Raw genomic sequence first — 18171 nt, forward strand, 5'->3', positions numbered from 1 at the left:
GTGCCTGACAGCAATGCTTACCTTTCAGTTCCTCTTGGGGAAGGTCTGCAGTAACAGCACTCTCATCTGTCATACCCCATTACTTTTGTATTTAGCCTGTCTTCTTGGATGCAGCGCATAAGTAAGTCTGCCTTCTCACATACATCCTAAAAGGTATGACCAATCCATCTAAGAGTTCCCCTAGAGGCTGGCCTAAGTTAAAACTGCTTCAGCATTTACTTAAGCACCCCTGCAGAATTAAACTTTCCAAAAGTCAGATGGCAACAGGTATCCTTTTGTGGCAGCTTTTAGATACTCCCTTGGTATATCAGTTCAGCGCCGGAAGTGCGGCCTGCCTTAAATCAAAACAGCAGAGGTAAGAGCTACAGCAGTCCTGTGCTGCACTAGACTTTGTCGTCTCTGACAGTGACATCACGATAGGAGTTGTTGGAGGCTGACTGAGTGGCCTCCTTAATCCCAGCCTCCTACTAGATAGAACATTCCAATCACAATTAATTACAAATTGTGGCATTAAGTGTTAAGGTGCCCAAGACCATTTTCTATGCCTTTAATATTTTCAGCCCATGTTCCAAAAGCTCATATTCAGGGATACTTCTTTAATCATTGGAATAGTATTCCTTCCTGGCTTCAGGGTAGGAGATCACGGATGTTACTACTTGGGATTTTATAGATTGTTCTTTGTCATATGTACCCTCTATCTGTAAGTCTCCTTTCATTCATTCTGTTTTTCTTCTTCTTAACCTTTGTAGTACGGCAAACTTCAAATACACACACCAAAAAAGAATAGTACAGGGAAGCACCATGTACCCCCCTCAGCCACAATAGTCACCCACTCGCAGCCACCTGCTTCTCTTCCATTCTCCCTTCATCTCAGTTAACAAGTCCATTATCATTCCAGATTCCCTGGCCATAATCCTAGAGAACCCTTGACACCTTACTTTCTGCCATTCCCACATCCGAATTCCACACAGCAAATCTGGGGGTTGTGTCTTCAGTTTATACCCCAAATCCAAGTGCTTATCCCCACTGCCACCATGTTTTCCCGAAAATAAGACCTAGCCGGACCATCAGCTCTAATGCGTCTTTTGGAGCAAAAATTAATATAAGACCTGGTATTACATTATATTATGTCGTGTCATATCATAAAGACTGGGTCTTGCCTTACCCCCTTCAGTCTATCCAACACAGCCTCCAGAATGATTTCATTACAACTTAAATCAGATCATGTGCTTCTCTGTTCAGAATACTTAGTGGCTTCCCATTTCACTTAAGGTAAAATCTTAAATTTTTACAGTGACCTACCATGCTCTACATGAGTTGTCCCCTCTTTCCATTACTTCTTTAACTGTATCTCCTACCCTCTCCTATTTGTTCATGCTCCTTCAGCCACCCTGGCCTCCTTGCTGCTTCTAAAACATACTGTAGTTTTTAACTCTTAAACATTCAAAACATACTAAGGTCTATTGTAGCCTCAGGGCCTTGGCACTTGCTGTTCCTGCAACTACAATGGTCCTATGTGTATTTTTCAACACCACCAAGCAATAACTCAATTCTGACTCTATCTACCTGGAGCTAGCATCAGATCCCACAAATTAAGGGCTCAGTCATAACAAGACTGCCCTTCTCCCCCACTTTAGCTGCCAATCGAAAGTCCAGGTTGTTACCTAGGCTTCTGACCAACCAACCAGCTGTAAATGAGTTCCCAGGACCACCTCCTAGTGATCAATTAATATGCTAGAGCAGCTTACAGAATTTGGGAAGTTTACTTAGTACTTTACTGGTTTGTCATAAAAAGGATATAATAGGAACAGCCTAGGGCAAGGTTTGGGAAAAGGGCACAGAGCTCCCATGCCCTCATTACATGGGCATGATTGATTAAATCATTGGCCATTGGTAATTGAACTCAATCTCTAACCCCAGCTCCCTCTAGTCAGAGGATGAGGCTAAAATTTTCCAAGCTCTCATCACAAGGTGGGTTCCCCTGGCAGCCAGCCCCCTTATATTACCTAGGGATTTTTCTAAAGTAACCTCATTAACATATAAAAAAGATCTTTTTCTTAGGAAGTTTCAAGGGTTTTAGGAATTCTGTGCCAGGAATGCGGATGAAGACCAAATGTATATATTTCTTATTATAAATCATAATATCACATAAATGCAACAAAAATTGTGATATATATTAACTTTTAAAAAATTAAAGTCGTGTTCTTTTGACCTTCATTCAACAAAAAACTGTTAGCCTCACATTATGAGGATAATTTAGCAGAAGCAATGGCTTGGAAGAGGGAGGAATTTTAAATTAAAAAAATTAATTCCTAAATAAGTAAAATCACACTATCACAAATGGTCTCTCTCCAGATATCTGCCAGGCTCACTCCCTTACTCTCTTCATGTCTTTACCTAAATGTCATCTTAGTGAGACTTTCCCTTGTGGCCATATTTAAAAGTGTAACTCCCTGCCTCTCACATACACCCTCCTTGTCCTTCCGCCTGCTTTATTTTTCGTCATGCTACTGCTGATCAGTGTTTAACATTCTGTATATTTCACTTTTTTTATCTGGTTTATTGTCTTTCTTCCCCCACTGGAGTGTAAGCTCTCTGAGATTCTTTTTTAGTCCTTTCTTCACTGCTGAATCGTCCGGGTTTGGAATAGTGCCTGGCACACACTGGGCCTTAAGTGCTTGACTGAATGCTTCATGTTTCTCTTGCCCATCTGTCAAGGCTGTACCTTCAGCAGTGCTGTCCTGCCTTTCCACTACTTTTCCTTTCCAAACTGAGTGAAAGTACAAGGCAGGGGTTCTAACCTGAGGTGACTAGACTTCCAGGGAGTCCACAATGGGCTATCATAAGCACTTTGAAATTGTATAAAAACTTGTGTATGTGCATTTTTCTTGGAAAAGGCCCTATGCTTTTCATCAAAGTTTCAGAGGTGTGTGACTTAAAATGTTAAAATTTTGCTGATAAAATAAAAAGAGCACCGAACTTAGAACTAAAAGATTTGAATTTGATTCATGAATCTGTTTACTGTATGTGGCCTTATGCAAATAATTTCCTTGAACTATTTGTAAAATGGGAATGACCATGCATCCTTCATTCCGAATGGAATCCAATGATTTCAGATCTTTGTAAGAGTGAAATCAGCTGCCATGTGTGATAACTACTGAATAAAACTTAAGGAATGGAATACATAGTATGCCGGAACGTCCAAGCGTATAGAAAGATTTTATATTAGAGTTTACTTGAGTCAAACTGAGGACGTGCCTGGAAGCAAGATCTCAACAGATTGAGAAACTACTCCATAGAATGGCAGTTTTGCAGTTCGTTTTAAGCACTTAGAATCAAAGGAGAGAAGTAACGAAGGTACCTGAAATCCATTGGTGGTAGATTTATTAAGAACGTGGAATAAGCAAATGGCGGGGGGATTTTCTAGGATTGGTGGGTGCAGAATAGTTAGCATTTAACTTTTACAGTAAATAAAGATGGTATGTGGGCAACAAGATAACAATGAGGAGTTCCAGGTGCTCTACCCAGGGCCTCCCAGGGGTTATGCCTCCCAGGGATTTGGCATTTCAAAGGTAGTTATCCTAGATACCTAAGATCAATGGAAGCGCTGCTTAAGGTAAAGAAAGCTATGGGACTAGGACGCGACTACCCACGATGACCTGCCCAGTTAGGAATTTATGATCAAACTATCCTGTGTGGTTACTTTTGTCACTGAGCCTGTCAGGCCTGCCATGTGGCCCCGTGAACTTGCCAGGTCTGCTGTGTAGTCCCTTTTTCATTCACAACACATGCAGAGCATTTTCAAAGCGTTTTCTATGCATCTCTGCTAACAGGCCCCATTTATTGGTTGACAAACTGTTTTCTACTCAGGCACAGGCGTCTTGCTCTGTTGAAACAAGTCAGCATCCGGGAAAACTGCTGCTCCTTGTGTTGCGATGAGGTAGCAGACACACAGCTGAAGCCATGTGGACACAGGTAAGATGGCTTATTTGATTATTTCCTATTTTGCACGTTATATTAGGCAAGGTTTCATCCTGTTCTTGTATTGCTTTTAGAGCATTACTAGTTCCACAGCGGAATGAGGAATTAGAGTTTGCCAAGTAGCACAGGGCTGTCTTCCAGAAAGTTCTTGAAATAGAAGAAGCTATTTGATATGGAATGCCTGTGTTTTCGCAATACTGTATTTTTAATAACAGTTTTCACATCACAAAATGTAAAAGGATTAATACTATTTGTGAGCTTCTTCAGCAATCCCTCTTACGTAGTCTTAGAGCCTTCTCATATACTTATTATTTATAGTCCTAACCATTGAGAAGGCAGCGCCTCCCTGCCATCTAACCAGATTTCAGTTGTATGAGATGAACTCAGAGGATAGCCTAGATCCTGTAGTACAGAGTGGCGAAACATCAGCAAGACCAACAAGTCAGCAGGTCCCCAAGAAAGCCGTCCCAACTAGGGTTAGAAAAGGGAAGAGGAGTTGGCAGCACATGGGCCCTGGCCTGGCCCAGGAATGTGTGCTGACTGTATGTGAGCAGTACTCACGCTCCTGTTCCAGGCCAGCTCCCTGTAGTTCATCACGGCCCATACCCTGCCTTGCTTTTATTTTTGACATAATCTTTATCCACCAAGTCTCCTAGCGGTCCAGAGCCTAGAGTGATGGACCCCAATTTGTCACCCCTGGACGTGGCTCAGCCTGGGCACCTGACTCTACCTCTGTTTGTTTGCTGTCCTTTGAAATGGGTTGTCTAATTGGCTGCTAAGGGAGAGGCATGTGGTGTATCTTCTGTCACCCTTAGCTATAGTCTCTCTTCTGAAAGCACAATGGCTCCAGTGGTTTTCCCCTGGTATCAACTCTGTAACCCAGAACTCCTCAGTTTGAGTTCCTTTGGAGATTTTAGTTTTCAGGGCCTCACAGGCAGATGCAGAGTTTAAAGGTTGGATCTCTTGATAGCCTTTTTGGTCTTTGTTTCTGTAAGAATGTTAAAATCCCAAACAGCAGGGTCTGGTCTTACTCATCTTTGCACTCTCTGGCCCTTTTCAGTGGTTTTTGCACAAAGTAAGGGCTCATGAATGAAGGCCAAAATCTAAAAACTTAGAACCAGGTATCTTAAGTATGAGCACATTCTCCTTAATAGATAAATCCAAAACAGGGTCGGAGGAGCAAATTAAAAGAATTATAAGAAAATTTGGTTCAACTTTCAGCAGCAACATCAATTTTAAAAGGGTAGGGGTAAAGAAAAGAAATCTGGATAAACAGAATGACATGAACAGACCCTGAGAAGAGATTCCTGTTACCACAGACAAAGGTAGCTTTGACAGCCATCTCAGTCAGAGAGGATTGAAGAAACTGAGATGATTGTCAAAGCTACCTTTGTCTCTCCCCCACCCAAAGCCACATGGTTTCACAGGTGAATTTTTTCAAGCTTTCAGGGAGTAGATAGATTCTATTTAAACTCCTCCAGACCATAGAGAAAATGGGAAAACCACCATACTCTTTTTACAAAGCCTACATGATAATCATACCAAAAACAGATAAAGAAAACACCAAAAAAAGAAAACTCATGAATATAAATCTAAAAATCTAAAATATTATCAAGTAGGACCCAGCATCTTGTACAACAGGGCATGGAATCTCAGGAATGCAAGGATGGTGCAGTATAGGAAATCTTACATAATTTACTCAAATAGGCCAAGAGAAGAAGGTCAGGAGATTAACACTTTCTCCAAAAATGCTGCAATGGCATTTGTTAAAATTCAATATGTGGGGCCGGCCCGGTGGCTCAGGCGGTTAGAGCGCTATGCTCCTAACTCCGAAGGCTGCCGGTTCGATTCCCACATGGGCCAGTGGGCTCTCAACAACCAAAAAAAAAAAAACACTCCAAGTCTTAAAAAAAAAAAAAAAAAAATTCAATATGTATTTCTCATGGATGGAATATTACAAAACGGAAATGAATGGAGGGTAGAAAACTGTATAAAATAGGAATGTGTGGCTACTTCCTTAACAATATAAAGACATATGTCTCAACCAAACCCTAGCATCTTTTTAATGGTGACACACTGGAAGTATTCTAAGAGATGGTGCGGACAAGATAAGGATGCCAGCTGTAGGCACCATGATTTGCATTGTGTAAGCTAAGGCACTTAGATGAGTGAGAGAAAAGAGGGAGAAAAACTAGAAAGAGGAGCAAAATCATTTGGAGATGATGGATTGTATACCTGGGCACCAGGAGAATTGACTGAAAACCTATTAGCATCAGTGTGATAATTGAACAAGCTAGTTGGGTACAAAAAATAATAGCTCTTCTGTATATGAACAGCAACCATTTAGACCATTATAATTGAAGATTCCTTTTATAATAGTCATAAAAAATGGCTACCTAAGAATGCATACCAAGAAATGTGTGGTGCCTATAAGAGGAAAATTTTTAAACAACCAAAGAATGTAATAGAAGACTTGAATAAATAGATCTGTTTTTGGATAAGAAGGCCTCTCAGTATTGTAAAAGTGACAGTTTTCTCTGAACCTTAAGTTTAATTTAGTCTATATAAAAAGGGCAACATGATTTTTGTTGTTGTTCTAGAAATAGAAATGCTAATTTAAAAGTTCATGTGATGCTAAGACAAGAAAATTCCACCACATCTTAAAATATATGAAAATAAATGTGTATAGCTTTGTACCAGTATAGGAAAAGAATGACAAAACAATGAAACAGAATAGAAATCCAGAAATACAACTAACTACAAATGAAAATATGGTAAAGATATTGTGTCAAACTACAGTGAAGGATGGACATTCAGCAAATGATAGTGGAATAAAATGGGTAGCTGTCTGGGAAAAAATAGCATTGTATCTCTACACATCTACATGTATATCCTGTGTACATACAGACTTTCTGGAATATCACACATGAACTTTTAACTTATTCCTCAGAAGATTGAGGATCAGGAATGGGAGGGAGACTTATTGTTTATTTATATATTTCATTTTTTAGCCATTAGTATTTCCCATTCTATTAACAAGCTTGTTAACATTTTAGTAGTGGTCAGTTTGACCTTTTGAAGCGTTAACCTAACTGGCATTTGTCTTTCTCCTCAGTGACCTGTGCATGGATTGTGCCTTGCAACTGGAGACCTGCCCATTGTGTCGTAAAGAAATAGTGTCTAGAGTCAGACAAATTTCCCACATTTCATGACACACGTGAAGAGGCACCATGGACTTATTTCTACTCAATTCCAGCCAATGTTGAAAAGAAAAACAAAGAAAAAAAATCTCTAATCAGTTGTACGCACATTGAAACTTATAGCCATGGCCAGATTTTATGCTAAAAATGGTAGTTTGTCAAAGACAAAATTCTCTTAGAATCTAACCCAACTTGCCAGCCCTGAGAAGTTCCTTTTAAGGCCAAGGAAAGCTGAATACTAACAAGCTAGGCCTGTGGTACCTCCATGAAAATCAATAGGGGACAGTGCCCTCCCTCCTGAGTGCTGAAACCACACTGGAATTCTCCACGTTGGGTTCATTTGATTGTTTAACACAGGAGGTTTTGTCTCATATTCTAAAGTTTTATTTTGGACAGAGTCGTTATGGAGAAGTAAATGACAGCATTTCTGGGTTAAGTACAACCTCCCATTGGTCAGATACCAGTGTGTTAAGCGTGGATATTGCACTGCAAGACTTGAATCTATAAGACTAGAATCAACACAGGTCAATACTACAAGCAACTACATGGAGGGCCTGAAAGAAGGTGCACAGACTGTAGGGGGGGAAAAACCCACATTTTTGATATTTCAGTGATTCCAAAGAACATATAGTTTTTTTTTAACTACAGAAAATTGGTGGTATTTTCACATTCATGGTGTTTCTATCCTATTTCAGTACCCACATTTTGTGAGGAAAAAATGTTTCAACAATGCAGGAGGAATTATTAAATTAATTGCAGTGTTTGACTAGAGAAAATTTGGTATTTAGGGTATTTTTAAGATACCATCAAATCAGGTTTTCTGTTTTTTTGTTTAAAAAATTTTTTTTTAATCAGTATTGTTTTTGGAAGTAATATACCTTGAAACTCTTGAACTAATAATCTCAAAACCTCTTAGAGGACAGTCTGAGAGCACATATTCCTATTGTTTTAAATAAATACATGTTTTTGAATAGCAAATTCAATCATGGATTGTTGACTATGTCTTCATCAAAAGTGTTACTCCCTCTCAGGGTCTCTGGTGAAGACCTTCAAGAGTTTGGTTTTTTCTCCCAGAAAATTGGAAGGTAGAATTGTAAATTCATAGAACTTATTTTATAATGGTGTACCTCAGCAGCTGCCTTTCAATTTATGCCAAGTCCTTACTGAGTTTATACTTGAATAGTAAATATGTCTTCTGAGTTTTACAGTGTCTTAAACTCAATGCACATATTTTCTTCCTTTCCCACCGTTTCTTGTTTGTAGTTCATTCAACTGTCCTATTAGAGAGCTGATCTCCTTCCTGGCCGTACTTGTTTGGGTGCTGGATTTTTTCCATGTCTTTAGTCTTCCATAAATTCAAAAATATATATAAATATATATATATGTATATGTTCTCTTTAGCTTGTGGTGAATCAGTAATTTGCATTGAAGAAATAAAACATTTGTTGCCTTTTTTGACGAAGACTTCACAACTTTCATTGGTGCCTGCTACTAAAGTTCTAAGACATCATACTCTCAAGTTTAAGGGTTACTACTTTCTAGGATAAGGGAGAATCAAGTATGAGAATTAATAAGCAAGGTTAATCGCTTATTCGTCCAGCAAATCTTTATTGAGCACCTACTATGTTCTGGGTACTATGCCTATGTGGTATACAAAACAGATCTATTCACGGAGCTTCCTTATATCAGGTAGTGGGGAGAAGACAACATTATTATGTTTATTGTAATAAATTGTTAGTGCCTTGAAAGAAAATAGGGTGCTGCTTTGAGAGAGAATGAGGGGGATTTCATTTAGATGGCAGGGTGGATTGCGGGGGGTGGGACAGAAGAAACCTCACTAAGGAAGTAGTATTAGTAAAAACTCAAAAAGGAAGAAGAAGGACGTGGCCAGGCAGAGAGACTGAGAACAAGCTTCTAGGAGAGGGTAGCTACATGAACTCAACATTATAGGCAAAGGCCCTAACTCAGGTGGAAAGGAGCTCAGTGGGCCTCAGGATCTCATGGAAGGCCCCTGTAGCTATTAAGATAGGAATGAATGGGTAGAGTTGTATTCTCCAGTCATGGAGAGGTCAGGGGACTGGCTCATGCAGCCATGTTAATGATTTTGTATTTTATCCAACGTACAATAGAAAGCAAAGGAGTTTAAACATGGAAGTGCGTTAATAAATAATTTTTAAAGATGGCTATGGCTTCTATGTGGAGAATGGAAAGAGGTGGGGGAGGAAGAGCAGGATAGAAGACAAGCGAAAAATGGAAATAGTAAGACCAGTAGGGAGACTTTGAAGGAATCCGGCAGAGAGGTGAAGGTGGTCTGTAAATTCAGTGGAGATAGTGAAGAATAAATGGAATTAGTAGGTAATCTGTCTCTGTTGGAGCCTATTAGCTTTCTAGATATCTACCCTTGAACTTTGTTCATAAGATGATCTACTTTTCTAATTCTTCTAGACCATAAAACAAGATTTCAATATTAATCATTCAGGATGGAAGCAAAGTTGTAATCTTGAATCTTGAAGCTATTTCAAAGGGAAAGATATTTACTCCATATAGAGAAAAAACGAGGGGTTAGTAAGCGGTGTGTGGAAGACAGTAACCAGTAGATCTATAGTATTAAGTAGTTCCTGTAAGCACTTTAAGAGAAATAAAGCTAGGCTTTTACTGATGATGCATTATACTAGATAAAGAAAAAAAAACTTTTTTATTTCCCAGGAACCCCCGGGATTCCAGCCAAAAAAAACCACCAAAACGTTTTTTAATGAATTGCCACCTGTTTTGAATGACATTGATAAAGCAAAACAAAGTCCTGGTGTCATTCAGAATGCCCCGGAAACTAATTCAATCACAGCAACCAAAACAATCCCACTACCAGGACTTTTTTGCATAAATTTCAACTATCTTGAACATGTATCTGTGAAAACAAACTATCCAACTAAAATTAGCTCTTCCCAAGATTGTCCGTTTTTTCTCTTTACTCACTGAAAACAATTCTTAATGGCTAACCCACAAAAGTTTTAAAAAATGATTTTTAATGGGAAACATTTAATGTATTAAATTTGTTAGTTCCAGATCCCACTGATTATCTAGTTTGTGTCCATTCAAAATGTCAATTCATTCAGGCTAGCCATCTCAGATGAAACCTAAACCATACCGTTAATCCCTGTAGACAGGTACCATACATTTAGCCAGAAAGTATAATGCAACGGAAGAAACAATTCCTAGTGGTCCAATCACGAGAAATCAGCTCTGGGGAATCTTTTTTGCAAAATTTGGCAGTTTTGGAGGAGACTTTTTTATGATTGCATGTTCAAAAAAGCTCTGTCCACTTTTATCTCGCATAATTAGCCAAGAAACTAGCTACGGCCTAATAATCTTCATGATGTGAATATCTTATGTAAATCACGAGACTTCCACTTCTTGCAGTGAGGCTTTTCTTCCACGAGAGGGAGTAACTGCGTTGCAAATCTGACACCCGCATTATCTAATTCAAAAGCGAAGGGGTTGGCTCTCAAGAGATTTGCGATTTATAGTGCTCTTTAAACTAGTCTTCTTAAATCTTGTAATTTGCAAGTGAGGAAATTGAGGCTCTTGGCTTGGATTGTTTCCTCCATAAAACCGGGCGACGTAAGATTTAATCGCCGCACAGCTTAAGAACGTCAGCGACCCCGTTATGCTCACTGAGGCCCAGCTTCCCTGGCGACTCCACCCCTTTCCCTCACTTCCTTTCCCTATTTTTGCCCCGCCCTGGCGTCGGGCAACGTGCACCTGTGATTGGCTGTCAGAGCCGCGAGACGACGGAAGGGGTTGCGGTGGCCATGGTGACGGGAGGCGGGGCGTGGCGCCCGGAGGTCGGTAACCGACTCGGACCCCGCTCTTGCGGCGGCTCGCGTAGCGGCCCGGCGGGGCGTGGAGGCCCGGCCGGCGCGTGGCTGCAGCCGCGACCCTGAAGTCGAGGCCTCGCGCGTAGGTGCTGACCCGGCTGGGCCGTGAGTCGGCCGTCGCCTCCGTGGCAAGGCCTCCCCGATGCCGGTTGGGGCTTTGCGGAGCAGAGCGGAGGCTGGGCCCGGGCCGCGGGCGGGGTAGGAGGCTGACGGGCCCTCTCGCCCGCACCGCGTGGATGCGGCAGCGGCGGCGGCGATGGACGCTCTAGAGGAAGAGAGTTTCGCGCTGCCTTTGTGAGTGGCACCGCCCGGGGGCTGGAGGCTGGGGTTTGCTGGTGCTCGGCCTCAGCCCTTTGAAGCGGCTGTCCTCGCGGGCTGGGCGACCGACGGGTTTCCGCCCGGGTTCTGGTGTCGAGGCTGTCGCTGCTGCGACCGCCAGATTTAGGCCCGGAGGACGGGGGCGCGGGGCGGTGCCTCTGTCACAACCCCCTCCTCTAATCTTCCGTCGTCAGCAAGGCCTGCGGGGTTGGAGCTGCCGCGGCCCGACCGCGGCCAGAGGACCCTCCCTCCCCCAGGGACTCTGACCCCATCGCCACCTCCCACCTCGGCCGGTGCCTCGCCTGCGTGAGGCTCACATTCCCGAGCCGATAGCTGCGGGGTGATAGCGAAGGATGCGGAGACTAGAACCGCAGGAAGGAAGCGCAGAGTTGCCTTAAGATGTCCCGTGCGACCCTTTGCTCCCTTTATTTGTCCCTTTTCTGATTCCTTGGTGCGTATCAGGTTTTCCTGAAAGTGGAGCCATTACATTTATCTTGGATGTCACAGATGCGCCCAGTGCGTTTTATTCTGTTTGGAATTGCTAGATAACACCATAAGCGTTTTCAATGTTGCAGCTGAATGATAGGAAGGTCATTTTGCTATTCTTTTTTGTGCATGTTTGAAAATGTCCGTAATAAATGTTTTTAAAACCGGAATCTTTGAAACAGCACCTTATGCTGGCATATTTTTCAGCTCTTCCGCCTCTGATGCAGAATTTGACGCTGTGGTTGGATATTTAGAGGACATTATCATGGGTAAGCTTCCTTGCCACAATCAGATCTGTGCTCGCTAGACCTTTGCTTTTAAGGAGACTGAAATCAATTTGGAGAATTAATTTTTAAGAGAAAACATCAAGCTGCATATCATTTTTTAATGTCGCACATGTAATATTAAGCCTTACTGTGATTTGTCTTAGAGGCTGACAGCCCAGTATTCCTTAGAACAATCCAGAGATTCAGGAGTCGAGACTTATTTAGATAATTGGGCACGTAGGAGTTATGGGGCTCTTGGCAAAACTCTAGGAAACAGGGACCTCCTTTATGGTAGAAACTACGCTATTTAGTTTTTCAGTTTTTAGTTGTAACATTTTCGTGACACAAACCACAGCATAATACCATAACCACAGCACCAATGTCCATGAAGAAAACCAGGTTGTCATACTTCAGCTGGTTCTGTATTTTCCTGGGTTCTGAGTTCCTGTTTGTGGGTTCATTTTGGCATCCATAAGTCCTGCTAAGTAATAGGCAATAACAGACACCAAAGGTTTAAGACAGATGTGCGAGAAAAACTTAAATTTGAGAACATTTTGTCTACTGACCTGAAGTTTTTTGGGAGTTATGTGGTGTTAGTAGCTGTATATCTTAGTCTCGTTTAGTCTGAAAATGACTGACCAAGTTTTTGTACATTCAGATCTTGTAAAGGTTCATGCCCTTAATCCTCTAAATACAGATGTGTCATCATTAACCCCTCTGAGGATTTGGGGATACTGAAGAATACTTTGAGTTGTTGCCATGTATGTGTGCTGTAGGAAAATGAGCCCTCTGTAAACCCAGGGTGTGTATCCCAAGTCTAGGTGGTTGGTGAAGCTTTCCTTTTATTTTTAGATACAATATTATATTTGGTTGTTAAAATTCCCTAACATTTAAGTGTTTGTTATGAACTAATCTCGTGACATGAATTCTCATCTAGATTCCACCTAGCTACCCTGTATAATCCTCATTTTCCAGTTACAGAAACTGGCGCTTAGAGAAATTAAGTAACATGCCCAAGGTCACATAGTTCTAAGTCACTGAACCCGGCAGTCTAGCCTGTCAGAGCCCATACATTTATTCACACTATTTCCACCACTGCTGCTGAAATTATACTAAAATAAGAGAACCATTTCATTCCTTTGTGGAAAAGTAATGAGAAGACGTTCACAAGCCACCCGGTATGGGTATGTGTAAAATAAACTGGACGATGGTGGTGATGGTTGCACAACAATGTGAAGGTACTTAATGCCACCAAACTATATGCTTAAAAGTGGTTAAAATGGTAAATTGTATATTGTGTATATTTCATTACAATTTTTTAAATAGTAAGAGGGGTGGCCAGTTAGCTCAGTTGGTTAGAGCGTGGTGCTATTAACACCAAGGTTGCTGGTTCGATCCCTGTATGGGCCACTGTGAGCTGCACCCTCCTTTAAAAAAAAAAATAATAAGTAGTAGTAAGAATAAGACTGGATCAGTCTATTTTAACGTTTGTGTCCCATTTAACCCTTACTTGACACACTATTAGTTTTCTTCTCCTAGAGATTGACCATTGAGAAACCAGTTCTGACATATAATTCCTGCCTATTTATAAATCAGAATGGTTTTCAGTCTCCATTAAAAAGAATAAATTTTCCTATTGTGGTTCAGACGATGAGTTCCAGTTATTACAGAGAAATTTCATGGACAAGTACTACCAAGAGTTTGAAGACACAGAAGAGAATAAACTCACCTACACGCCTATTTTTAACGAGTATGTAAGTGGATTTCTGTTTCTTTTACCAGAGATTAGGATTTCTGTAAAATGTGAATTTAGAATCAAGATGTTGAAATTTGCTTGACTTTTAAATTCTCCCACCAGTACCACACCAGGAATTCTAATGAGAATCTGGTTTAGTTTTCAGCTCCTGTTGCTTTCCTCCAGCTTTTGGGGCTGTTTTCCAAATGTTTGATGATTTTTGTCTGCTTCTTTTTTAAAACATGTTTGGCTTATCATAATCCTGCTTTCAGTTGCAATATGTGGGGTCACCACACCTTACATTTATATACTTTCACCTTTTGGCTTTCACCATATTTTTCTACTACGTAATCCAGTCAGGTATGTGTGACTGTTGGATAAAAGTGAAAACCAAGATCACTAGTTGGTGGCAAAACCAAGACTAGAACCCAGGAACCTCAACTCTTGACCCTGGGGTCTTTCCACTCTGCCAAGGCCCCGGACAGCCTCCTGGAATGATCTCGTCTGTCTGAGAATGGGTTTGAGCCTCCAGGACTTTCTTTTCTTAACAGAGAAGCTTGGCATAGCCAGTGCAGGTTTCCTTAAGCCAAGCCTCAGCTTATGAGCACCCTGTGATTGCCTCTAAGCTTTTGTGTATGTTCTTTTTGCACAGATTTCATCTGCCCACGAAGAAAAGCCCCACTTACTTTACTTCCTGCCATGGGGGTGGGGGTCCTGCTGCTGTCTCTACCTACCTTAGAGCATTCATCTTAAAAGTATAATTAATTACCTGCCAGTGTCTCGCGTGCTTGGGCCAGGCCCAGGACAGGAGCTGTGTTTCCGTTCTCTTTTGTATCCCTAGCACTCACTAGAAGAGGCTCCTAGGACAGGCTTTCTGAAAAGAAGTCTTGTTCCTAAAGTGTGGTCTGACAGAGATCCTTTCCCCTGCTGCAGATTTCTCTGGTAGAAAAGTACATTGAAGAACAGCTGCTGGAGCGGATTCCTGGGTTTAACATGGCGGCTTTCACAGCAACTTTACAGTGAGTTGTGCTTGTCTGTTTTTTACCTTCCTCCTTCAGTTTCAAGCAGACCCTTTTAGTTCAGTACTTCAACATCAAGGCTGAGAGTATTTGGTGGTTAAATCCTTGGTAGGAGGGCCTCCAAACCTTTGAATGAATTCTTGAAGATTTGTCATGAAACAGCCATCCCTTTGTTTTACAGGCACCATAAAGATGAAATGGCTGGTGACATATTTGACATGTTGCTCACGTTTACGGATTTTCTGGCTTTTAAAGAAATGTTTCTGGACTACAGAGCAGTAAGTCACTCTTGCCTGTTTAGTAAGCCACATTGAACCACTTAGAAGGTTCCAAGTAGAACTATTGAACACACACTACCTCCCATGCTTCTCCCCATTAAGACTGGCCAGTAGCAGCTAGCGGGTGGGTGTCAGAAGAGTGAGCTGCCGTCCTCCAGCTGGGACCTGCGGCCCACCCTTAGCTGAGGAATTATATTCTGGTGTCTTGGTGAAACTGGTCCCAGGGATCGTTTAGGGTCCCTAAATAATCAAAAGGACGAAACCAAAAGGCAGGTCTAATTCTGCTTTGCCTTTCTTATAATGCAGGCTCAAAGGTAGGAAAAATGTTTTTCAGTGAAGAGGGGTGCGTTTTTTAAGAGTGACCAGGACCAGCACTGAGCAAAAATGCAAATAATGTCCTCCCCTTGCTGTGTGCTCCGTGGAGGTCCACACTCCCACCCTGAGTACCTCTGCCTTAGACCAGGTTCTGAGCTAGAAAGGACTTTTTTCTATTCCTTGCCTCCTGAAGTTGTTTTTTCTTGTGTAGGAAAAAGAAGGCCGAGGACTGGACTTAAGCAGTGGTTTAGTGGTGACTTCGTTGTGCAAACCCTCCTCTGTGCTGGCTTCGCACAACAACCTGCAGCACTAGACCCTCCCCTGGGCAGTGAGCGTGTTCTGGGCTGTGGTAACCCAGTATCCGGGGAGAGGCTTCCGCTAACCATGGATGGAACACATCTAGGAAAGGCTGGCTCCGTTCTGCAGTCTTCATTAACGTTAAGTATTAATGGGTCAAAAAAAAATATTGCCTGACCCTCCTGGGACCTGATGCCTCTGAAAAACCTTGTGTTAAGAGACCCTAGTATTGCCCCCACCCCGAGTAGAGGCCTTTCTCAGGGGCTTGAGTTGAGCTCCTCTGGAGCAAGCCCACGTCCTGCATTCCATCTGGGGGGCCCTTCCCCAGTATACGTGTTGGTGTCAGCACCCTCCATCACCAGCCCTTTGTCCCAGCAGGCTTTGCATGAATCTTGTTGTGCACTCAGAGCTTTTCACATGTGTCAGAGTTTCAGTCCTTCAGCCTCAGTGGGGTTTTTTGACTGGGAATATTTATCTAGGGTGTTGCTCAAGCAGCTGCCCGTCTGGAGATTTCTAGAGTTCCTATTATCACAGCTAGTCTTGTCTGTAGGAATCAACTGAGATTTATCTAAAATATCCTTTATCTAAAAGCTATATGTGAAAACTAGTCTTATATTTGTAGTGCTTGTATCACTCACTATGTCTTCTGCTGATGTAGTCCCCGTTTCTAGAACTCTCTTAAGCATTTTTGAGAAAATATTTTTATAGATGAATACTCAGGCTAACCTAGTGGATATAGTCTTGGAACTTCCATGATTACCCACTTAAAGATCAAAGTATTATATGCTGTGTGCTTTTTAGTTGTTAGTGCTCTAAAAGCAAAAGTGCCATGGTGGCGCTCCTGTGTTACTGGGCACCAATGAATGTGTGCTTGTGCTGGAAGTAGTCTAAAAGGTATCCTTTTCCTGTCGCATGTCAAGTGTTTGTGCAGGTTTGTTTAAAACCCTTTCTGTATAGTTTGTTAGGTTTTCTGTTGGGTAGGGACTCTGCAATTCCTTCTTCCTATCAGTCTTCCTACCAAGACGTCTTAGTGGTCTACCCCAGCAGGGATAGGAGACAGCAAACAGCTTTATGGGTCACCTGCCTGCTTTGATTTAGTACATTGGCTTCGAACAATGTTTGATAGAATGTTATTGACCAGAAAACATGGATGTCACATCTCTAGAAAGAAGAATAGTAGTTCTTAGATTTTTTTTTTTTTTAAGTAAAAATAACAATCTGTGCTGACTTTTCACTTGGCTATTCTGCTTTTAACGGATGAGCTATAGACTATGTGTTTTCTGTACTGATATGGCGCATATTAAATACTTTTGTACCATGAATAAAATTTGAGGTGTTTTGCAAGAACCATGATTCTAAACCACTCATTCCCTTTCTTTACTATACCTGCTGCCCCATTTTAGTACTGCTTGGGTCTTTCAAGCACAAGGTCTTGGGCTTGCTTTCCCCTTGCTCTTTTTAGCGGTGGGACTGCCCGTTTCAGGCCGGTTATGTGGAAGCACTTGATGAACCCCGGTGGCCAGTCCACTGCCTGGCTGTGCAAAGACAAGTGGACAAGTCCAGAGACAAAATTATGAAAAAAGAATGAGAAGAAAAGGCAAACGGTTCTTTTCATCCTTTTCCAGTCAGAGAAAGGAGCAAGCAAGCTTACTGCATTTTAATATTAGAAGATAGGCTTTCTGATTTTTCAAACTAGAAGTCTCCATTCACACAGGAACTTACGTCATTACGTGCCGCCTGGGCCGTAGGCCTGGCCTGGGGTGGAAAACCCTGACATTCTGCCCTGGCCTCAGGAGACAGTTGCAGTCTCCTATTGTCTAGCCTTCTGCACCCAGGGGAAGCAATATGCACCCAGACTGCAGGGGCCCAAACCAAAGGTGCTTCTTCAACTAAGCACGGTAACGTCTCCACTCAAATAGGCGGTGGATTAAGATGTCGGAAACCTATAAGGCTTGCTTAGCATTTTGTTTTCTCTTAAGCCTCAAAAGGAAATGGGTTGAACCTTAAAACTAAACACTTTCATGGCTTAATCCTGGAATGACTAATTTATTATTCAAACCTGACGCTTTAGCGTAACAAGGAATGCTGTTAATATTTATACCAGGATAACAGGCATAAACTGGGCCTGTCGCAGGCAAAGTGGGACGTGGGTATCTGACTTAATCCCCCATTCCTTGATAATGGAATAGCTTATCCACAACTGTTTGAATCGAGTTACATTTTAATTGTTCTCAGTTTTTCTAAAAAGGACCAAGGGTGCCCAGAAAGCCTTTGGCTTATTATTCAGAGCATGTTGCTCTGTGGCGGTAGAAAAAAATAAGCTCAGGAGGAACCCCTCCCCACCCCACCTTGCCCCGCTGTCTGTGCTAGCTCCATGCATCGGGCATGACCACTCACTTTG

At 41.9% G+C, this 18171-nt stretch overlaps 2 protein-coding genes across 3 annotated transcripts in view; both read left to right on the forward strand.

Annotated features, from left to right (window-relative positions):
* Positions 1-8643, forward strand: part of RSPRY1 (ring finger and SPRY domain containing 1) — a 40712-nt gene extending 32069 nt beyond the window's left edge. For both annotated transcript variants that reach the window (XM_081030808.1, XM_081030809.1), the window contains 2 exons: positions 3871-3975; positions 7097-8643. In XM_081030808.1, the coding sequence (XP_080886934.1) occupies positions 3871-3975; positions 7097-7193 (202 nt within the window). In that variant the 3' untranslated portion in view covers positions 7194-8643. The remainder of the gene's footprint in view (positions 1-3870; positions 3976-7096) is intronic.
* A 2325-nt stretch (positions 8644-10968) lies between these two features.
* Positions 10969-17123, forward strand: ARL2BP (ARF like GTPase 2 binding protein). The gene is made up of 6 exons (XM_081032613.1): positions 10969-11350; positions 12068-12129; positions 13774-13880; positions 14795-14880; positions 15062-15158; positions 15685-17123. The coding sequence occupies exons 1-6, from the start codon at positions 11313-11315 to the stop codon at positions 15784-15786; spliced, it is 492 nt and encodes a 163-aa protein (XP_080888739.1). The 5' UTR covers positions 10969-11312; the 3' UTR covers positions 15787-17123.
* The last annotated feature ends 1048 nt before the right edge of the window (positions 17124-18171 follow it).

The sequence above is a fragment of the Rhinolophus hipposideros genome (assembly GCF_964194185.1).
Source record: "Rhinolophus hipposideros genome assembly, chromosome: 21".
Taxonomy (NCBI): Eukaryota; Metazoa; Chordata; class Mammalia; order Chiroptera; family Rhinolophidae; genus Rhinolophus; species Rhinolophus hipposideros.

Bases quoted from the DNA above. Each gene is read 5' to 3' on its own strand.
- ARL2BP (XM_081032613.1), top strand. From the start codon at position 11,313: ATGGACGCTCTAGAGGAAGAGAGTTTCGCGCTGCCTTT. The intron at 13,881-14,794 runs GTAAGTGGATTT...CCCCTGCTGCAG, and splicing joins CGCCTATTTTTAACGAGTAT to ATTTCTCTGGTAGAAAAGTA. The intron at 15,159-15,684 runs GTAAGTCACTCT...TTTCTTGTGTAG, and splicing joins TGTTTCTGGACTACAGAGCA to GAAAAAGAAGGCCGAGGACT.